General features: G+C 35.3%; 1 protein-coding gene across 1 annotated transcript; it reads left to right on the forward strand.

The window, feature by feature from the left end:
• Window positions 1-2,534: 2,534 nt before the first annotated feature.
• On the forward strand, window positions 2,535-8,920 carry LOC136986318 (uncharacterized). Its single transcript, XM_067283817.1, has 5 exons — window positions 2,535-2,703; window positions 6,380-6,754; window positions 6,831-6,868; window positions 8,505-8,642; window positions 8,718-8,920. Exons 2-5 carry the CDS (start codon window positions 6,406-6,408, stop codon window positions 8,787-8,789), a joined length of 597 nt encoding a protein of 198 aa, XP_067139918.1. The 5' UTR covers window positions 2,535-2,703; window positions 6,380-6,405; the 3' UTR covers window positions 8,790-8,920.

Raw genomic sequence — 8,920 nt, forward strand, 5'->3', positions numbered from 1 at the left:
TTGTGTTAAATTATTAATTAAAATTCCATATTCTTTCATCAAACTTTACCTATTTTTAATAAGATTCCTCCATATTGTCTTATCACTTTCCCACTCCCTTCAACTGTAATGTTCTCCTTCACAACCTCTCTCTTACTTTACTCTTAATCCAGTTCATTTTCTTAGGGTTGATATTCATGGATGGAAAATTATTAGTGTGCATAAGTGTCTAGGCAATTCTCCATTATGCTCGAAACAATACTGTACAATTGTTTTACTAGTATATTTTCAGATGAAACGGGAAGATTACCGAGTTTTTTCAGGCAACTGAGCGATATAATACTTGATTTATAGAAAAATATATACTAGAATTAATCATGATGATTGTTAAACCACTTGTACTATTATTAACTGTAAATTTTGTTGAAAGTGTAAGGATGATAATGTTTTTATCATTATTTTATAGTTTAATATTGTTAGCATGTGCAAGAATAGATGCAAAAATGGAACCCGGATTGAGAAGAGAAAAATAGATAAAACAATTTTGAGGACCGTTCAAAAATTGGAGAAATTTTGAGTGGAATGTCGCAAGCTTCAAATAGTATTGATGAATAATATCTGGAGATATCAAATGATATTTTGAATGTTTTATCTTAAATTGTGTGTTGGGAATTAGTAGTGATTTTTGTCTTTTCTTTCCAATCCTTTCCCGGATCCCCAGAGAGATCCTCCTGCTGCTCTGCCATATAACTATTGTGATTTTTGTCTAATTGAAATGTGATCAGACGAGTAAATTTTTTACCATTTTGGACATTCAAATACCATAATAATGGCCGACGAGCGAGAGAGAAGACCGAGCCGTGTTTTGGATTGGCTGTATTAGAATGAAGCCCCGAATCTGTATTTTAAAATTTTTAAGATAACAACATGAAGCTACATTCTTTGCTTCAAACTAACAAGAGGGTTACACAATACTTTGTGATTAATGAAAAACTATTCTGTTTAAAATGTTAGCATTTGATGTAAAATGGTTTGTAAATCATATTGTGTGACTGGGTAGATTGAATTATGAATCATTCTATTTGTCTATACTTTTTAAATGTGTCAGTTGGGTACTTTATTATAAGACAGGATCTGGATAGCAGGATGAACAAATTACTGTAGATAAATCAGTGTGTTCCCATGCCCATAGCCTCATTATGGCTTCAGTCTAAAGGTCTGCCACGGCCCACCGGTGCCGAGCGGTTCTGTTGCTAAACACTGGGAGTTTGGTCGCTGGTTCGTGCTGCACTCGGACGGGCTGGCCATGTGGAGTTTTCTGGGTTTTCTCCAGGTTTGTAACACTCAAATAGGGGCCTGTTTGCCCTTAAAAGATCTCCCAGAAGGCATTTCCCTTTGCGTAACATCGGGCCCCAGAAAAGTCAACGGGAAACCACTCTTGGAAGTAACTTCCCCTAGGATACGTCTCGGTGCATTACTAACCACTTACAAACCTATGCCAGGTGTTCGCCAACGTCAGGAATCTGATATGGCATACAAAGAAAAAAAGGTCTGTTGGTGCTCTATCAAGAAATTGAGTCGAGTTTGTTAAAAATCTTCAGACTAGATGAAGACTCGATATAGGAAATCATCGGCAACCAATTAAAATTGAACTAACTAGGCTTTTTTTCCACTCTATCATTATCATGTGAACATTGGGGGCCATTTTTCTAGAGTCCACCAGTGGCCAAGTGGATAGAACCACCGAACACTGGTCGTGGGTTCTCACGTGGCTAATGGGCTGGCCACGTAAAGTTTTCTAGGTTTTCTTCACATTTGTAACTTAAGTTTTCTATAAAGGACCCCTTAGCAGATTACCCACATGGTGCATTGCCATATATGAATAAACCAAACCTTTTTTTTCCATGCCTAATACGGGTTTGGCCTACGGTGACATCTGAGTAATGAGGAATAGGGTCTGACAACACTATCTCTGAAAATCAGGTTCCTGGCCCAGATTCCAACCTGGAGGACCCGGATTAAAATGCAAAAAGGCGGCAAAGGCATCAGCCTGCCACTCGGAGTGTGTCAGGCCCACAATGTATGTATCCATTATGGGAATGGAAAGAGGGCCTCTTAATTTCTGAAGGAGAGAGGAAGTTTAAGGCTTTATGGAAGTTTGATAGTGACATTTTCTCATTCATCGCCATCGAAAACGTAAATAGAAATTGATGATTACCAGTAGCGCCTCTACCGATTAAAATTTGTACTGCCGTAATTATAGAGCACGTGGGGATGTGTCGGATGCTTGAGTAATTTTGCGGTTAAATTTTCGCGAATTTATACAATTTATGCGCACGGAACTTGCGTATAAACTATCGCATTACGTCATAATTTACACAATAGCTTTTGAATATTTTAAACCATTCGGCGTGCTCGTAAACAGTAGAAACTTTTCAAATTTTGAGCTCCGAAAGTGTAAAATACAAGTAAATTTACTGTGTATTTTTATCTGGAACCGTTAAAAGCCATCCGGAAGTTGCAGAAGGCCGATGAAAATTCAGCGGATGTTAACAAATATATTTAATAGCGAGTAGATAAGTAATCGCACGCGTTTGTGTTTGGCAGGTGTCGTCTATATTGTCTGCTGGTAGTGTAACAGGTGGGGTGACGTCACAAAAAACATATTGCTGACGTTTCATAATGTTAAAATAAGAATTTCTCTCGTCTACGGAACATTGAAATGTGAGTAATGTGCATTTTATACGTTGCAACAGGTTTCTTAAGTTAGTGTGTAGTGAATCTTGAATTAGGGCCTAGACGACCATATAAGTTAACTGTAGTGTTGTTGTACACATACTTAACACTTGCATTTAGAAATTATAATAAAATTTTGTGTGTAAGTTCAATTGATTTTTGCACAGGATGCGATTGTTCAATGCCCTTCCTGCGCGACGCCATATCCTGTTGTGGTTTATGAAATTTAAATTGTTAAGAGATTTTTCATTTGTTTTAAACTAATTTTAAGTTCAATTTATGCTTAATTTTCGTTTTAAGACGACGAAACACCGTTAATTTTAAAAATTACCCAATGATGTGCCATAATTGAATCTGTTATAGAAAGTGAGACATGGTTCTGCTTCAAAATTGATCGGGTAAATGGTCTAGTTAAGTGAATATTATAAGAATGTGTGAACCTCTCGTGATTTATCGTGTTCGAGGCGTGCCAATTAGCACAGAAGCCAGAAGTGCCTCAATAAAGTGTGAAGGTTATACAAGAAGAGATTCATCTCATCAATGTGTTGTGTGAAGGTCGTTGTTCTAGAGAAAATAGGTGTTGTGATGACTTTTACTCAAAGTCTAGTTCAATGGTTCTTAATCTGAGAGGTGTTTAATGCCGAGAAGTGTGAAGTATCTCCTAGAAAATTTTTTCATTTGTTTCCTCGTTGGTAAAATTCTAATTTTAGGAAGGGACGGAAGTGTAAATGCTAAGTTCACTTTTAGAGGAAGCGTGAAAGTTAAAAGATTAAACGTAAATTTATTCCATAAAATATTCACCAATTTTTATTATTCGAAATTTGATAGTTGTGAAAGTTTTTTGCTCTGTTGATAACCTGAATAGTTACGCATCGGATAGCAACATCCTCCTGTATATAATAATACAGTAGAGAACCGAAAATCGGAATCAATTGGGAACTGGGGTTCAGATTAGTGATTTGTTCCGATTACCGATTATGTACGAAAAAATACATTAACCTGTCCGATGTTGAAATTTTTCTCCGTTGCGTGTCGCTTCGTGTTGAATTTTCGTCGATTTTAAGCCTAACGAAAATTTGTATTATAATAATCGAGGCTATCGTATCGTTAAAAATTATTTTTGCATTTTGTACAAACAAAATAAATATATTGAAGAATATAAAAACATGAAAATTATACTTTAGAAGTAAATTTAGTATCAAAAACGTTCGATTCAGCACGACACAGTCCGACTAAAAATCGTTCCGATTAACGAGTCTCTACTGTAGTTATAGAATTTATAGTTATTTAATTTCGAGTAATTTAAGTTACAGTAGATATTTATTGTTTCTCATTACAGAAGCATCGGTTAAACAAAACCGTGGCATATTTATTTATGATAAAGATTAATTTTTGTGAAGAACTCTATAGAGTGTTTAATATACTCTATAATTCTTTGGAGCATCTATAACTAATTGTTTTAACATACCTAATCAGCGGTTCGTTAAAGATACTAGACCATTTTTTGATATTGATCCGGGATCCTAGTTTTTCGCCTATCGAAGGATAGACTAAGATAACCTGAACAATGTAAAACATAGATGCGATTAGAGGTGCTGCCTAGTCTTTGAACATGGTCAAGCCATTAAGTTCAATTGCTAGTACAATTTTTCTTTTCTTGTAAAATTATCTTTAACAATTATATGTACTGTATATGCTTAAGAACCTTATCAAGAGCATTAAAACCATAATTTATTGCCTCTACAAAGCTAAAGAAGCACTTTTAAAAGATCTTGAAAGAAGACTAAAGCGTTTAAAGTGCCAGCTTATCGCTCTAAGATTTTGAGTGAGAAGTTCTGGGAATTTTTCGGGGTGGTCTTTCCCGAATACGTCAGCATTCCGTTCACCACCACCCCCATTGCATCATTGTGTGTTTGATCGATCCACGATAATCCTGATAAAAGGACAAGTTATGAAGTCGTCATTTGCCGAGTACTTAACACACTTACATCAATAAGTTTAGAACACTGGTTCTCAAACTTATTTCGACCACCGCCCACTTTGAGATTAAAAAAATTCCTAGTGCCCCATATTTTTTAACTTGCCTTTTTACATTACCATCTGTTGCGTATCTTAAAAACAGTTGCAAATATAATGTTTAAACATGCATTATTATATGGATAGGATAGATAGGGTGTGATCTATATCCTATTTCTGAGATCAAAGAATGTTTCAATGAGAGGAAATAAAACTCATACTTAATTATATTTAGAAGTATTTTTATTAACATTAAAAGAAGGCTTTGAATTTAAAACTCGTCTAATGTGAAGGATGAATCTGATGTATTTCGACCAGTTTGTTAATATCAGGGTCGAATTCACTTAAAATCAGCCGTAAGTCGCCGCGTTCAGTAACTTGCAGCCGATTTCTGTTTTTAGTTAGCAACGTTGCTACAGCACTAAATCCACGTTCACACAAATACGACGATGGGAATGCTATGAGAAATCGTTGAATAACTGACCATAACTCAGGATACAGTTGAGAGATTTGCTTCTGCAGCCAAACTTCTTGGTAGCCATTCTTGAACTTTCATTTTTAGCATATTTATGCAATAATGTTACTATAATAAATTCATTCATGCTATAATTTAAGTCAACGTGTTAGAAATATTCAGGTTGTGATCTTCAATAAAAATTAAAAAATATATAGATTGTCAGCATTTTATATATATTATAGTCAGATTTTTATAGATAGAATTTGTCTGCCATCGCCCCTCTAGATTTCCTTAATGCCCCCTAATTTCCTTTGAGCCTTCTACTGCCCCCCTGAAAGCCTCCAGTACCCACAAGGGGGCGTTATCGCCCACTTTGAGAAACGCTGGTTTAGAATGTAATTTTTCCTGTTATTTATGGGTTAGATCTTCAATGGGATCGGACAGCATAGTCGCAAGACCGACATAACTACTACTAATAAATTGTAGAGCAATCTTCGAACCTGGATTCTCACTTTATCATAGAAACACTGATCTAACAGCATTTCGCTTCATTTACAGTATAACAATACCATAATAAATTGAGGATTGATATATCAGGTGTATCCAGGATTTTGAGAATATGGGTGCTGCTTAAGATAGATTCGGGGGGGCAAGGCATGTGTCCCCTGTCGTTTTTCAGAGAATATTACTCAATTAGCGCCATAAGCACCTCCCTTGGACCTGCCCGACTGGTTCAGTGACTACTAGTGGTTTCGATGTGTATCGTATAATTGTATGTATGTGTAACTAGTTCAAACCACTGGTGGTGGTTTCGCGCCTGACCAGTGGGCTGTCCAAGTGGCGTTTTCCTGGGTTTTTTTCGTGTCTAACACCTAATTAAGGGTCAGTTTTCTGTAGAGGCCGCCCTCTTGCAGATTATCCTTGTGTCGCATTGCTTACCCATGAAACCAAATTTATCACTGGAGCCTCAATTTATCATTTATATTCGAATCCATGGTAAGGCATAGTGATAAGTCGATGCCCTAGGGTGGATCCGAATTAATTTTAATACTGTATATATATATGGAAGATTTAAAGAATGTATAGAATAGTGTTTGAATAGTATTTGAATAATTGAAAAAATATCTTTAGTTTTATTTTTAAAACATTTTTATGTAAATTACTTTTCTTCTAAAACCTTTTCAATTACAGGAAATTCTTGTAATGCAAGAACTGTAATGATTTTCAAAAACATTGTTTTTATTCACTTAATATACGAAGATAACAAAATGATTATAACAAAGTGTGTTACTTTATTAATGTGTTTATGCATAGTAACGAGCATATCAAACAAAGAAAGCAAAGAACATAAGAAACAGAAGAGTACAAACTTAGACGATGTGAAAGAAAGCAGGCTTGACAGGCCTCAAAATATAACTGAACAACAACAACAGACTAACAGCACAATTAAAATTACAACAACACAATCCACAGCTAAGACAGGAAAGACCACAGACCACGGAACCACAACACTAACTTATAGCCAAAAGAATTCAAGTAACATTGCACCAAACAGCAGCATCAAAGGTAACAATTTTGGTATCAATGAGTTTATGAAGGATTAATAAATACAAATTATGCATTTATTCAATTTATTTTTCAGTTTCTAGGATTTATGACTATGCAATTCTTTCTTGGATGGTAAGTTTAACATTACTCGTGTTTTATATGAATTATAGAGCTTAAAATCACCCGCTGCTTCCGTAATTTTCATAAATATAAATATAAATTCAGTAATCAGCTAATTAGAATGCATAATGGACGAGGTTGCCATCTTACAAAACTTCGATACGCCCTTTTTTTTTTTTTTTAATTTTCTTGCCTTGTGGGCACTAACTAGGCGTTTTTATCAAGCTTATTAGGGCAGCCGGATGGTGAAGGAAGGAACCCAGCATATCTACCACGGACCACACCGAAAATTCCTGGGTTTCTTCGACCCGTTCGGACTCGTTTCCGGATCCTTCAGAGCAGTAGACCTTCATTACTCGGTCTTCAAAATTTTCGGAATAAGAAACTTTGGTACGCTATAAGATGGCAGCCTAAAGATTGCTTTTCAAAAGACAACTTGGACCTTTTAATGGAGGTTTAAGTTGGTGAGGGTATTCAATTGTAAATAGTATCAACTACCAGGTCAATGTGGTGAAGTATCTCTTGGAGTATTTGGATATTCCAACAGACTTCAAGTTGGTCAAGTACCAGAAGGATGATGTGTGTAGATGTTTTATCACCACCTGTTCGATTATAGATGATGAGAAAAACATAATGATTTGAACTGTGTTTAACCCCGATAATAAATAAATAAATGATATCGTATTTAAATTTGATAACTGGTTAAATATGTCTCATTCTTTTATGGGAATAATAACAGGTGTGTAAACTGATAAATATAGTATGAGAGTGACATTTTGTTCTCGTCACAATAATTTATTTTTAAACTAATTTATACCAATTAAAGTTTTCCTAATTATTTTTCTTAAAAACTGAATAATTTTGTGTACAAAATTACAGTATTATTAAGTGATCTTGTGTGTCGCTAGACTTCCATCAGCGCGATTCGCGTTTTTGAGTTCCATCTTTGTCTTCCAAGTTGAAGAAGGGAATAATTTAATTATGTAAATTAATGGAATTTAAAATATACATTGAATTGAAACATTATCTTCCTTGTATTAGACCGGATGGCAAGTCGTTCAGGGACCAGTTTACAACTTTGAGGATCCGGGAACGAATTCGGACGGGTCAATAAATTTCAGGAATTTTCGCGGGGTAAACTGTCCCGGACGTACTCTTTGAGCATTAAGGCCTTTTAATCAGGCCCATAATAAAGCGGCCGGGTAATGACGAACGGAGTCCGACATATCCAGGAAGGACCACTTGAAAAATTCCTGGGGTTTTTCGTCCACCTGGATTCGATTCCGGATCCCCCAGAGTGGTAGGCTGATACCTTAATCGCAAGGCTATCCTGCTGTCTAATCTGAAAACCACTGAAGATGAGTAATTTGCTAGTTCGAAGCTGACCAGAATAATGGTCGCGTAAAGTTTCCAGAGTTTCCTCCGTGTGTCTAACACCTAAATTGAAGGAAATTCCCACAGAAAGTCTTTCCAGGAGACACCCGCTTGGCAGATCGCCTATGTCTTATATGCAGTATGTACACGTTTACTCTTCTAAACATCACCCAAGAGCTAACTAAAGACTAGTTTATAAGACATACACTTAAATAATAATAATAATAATTCGAGACAAATATGATATTTATATAGATTTTATTTTGAATTTTAGAAAGATAGCTATGTTATGAGCTTTGTCATTCCCATTGCTGCGGGTATAGGCAGTGCCATTGTTTTGCTCATCATCGTCAATTTGGGACGATGCATCAGAAACAGATGTCAAAGACGTCGTCGTAAGAAATTTTCAAATGTAAGAATTACAATATATATGTAATTTTATTACTAAACTGAATCCATTATATTAATTTTAAAAAATATTTTAAAGGAATCCATTAGAAAAATGAATTTGGCTGATAGAATGAAGCTTCTAGCGGAAACTTCCGATGAAGAGTTTTGAGAACAGAAATTTATGTCATTGTGTTTCGTGTAAAATTCAATATATAAATGAATGTAACTTGTAAGAAAATTTTTAAGTGTGATGTCGACATTTAAAAGCATTTTATCTGAATAAAAAACATTGATATGAAA

The sequence above is a fragment of the Centruroides vittatus genome, unplaced genomic scaffold, assembly GCF_030686945.1.
Source record: "Centruroides vittatus isolate TY-2023 unplaced genomic scaffold, ASM3068694v2 contig_1213, whole genome shotgun sequence".
Taxonomy (NCBI): domain Eukaryota; kingdom Metazoa; phylum Arthropoda; class Arachnida; order Scorpiones; family Buthidae; genus Centruroides; species Centruroides vittatus.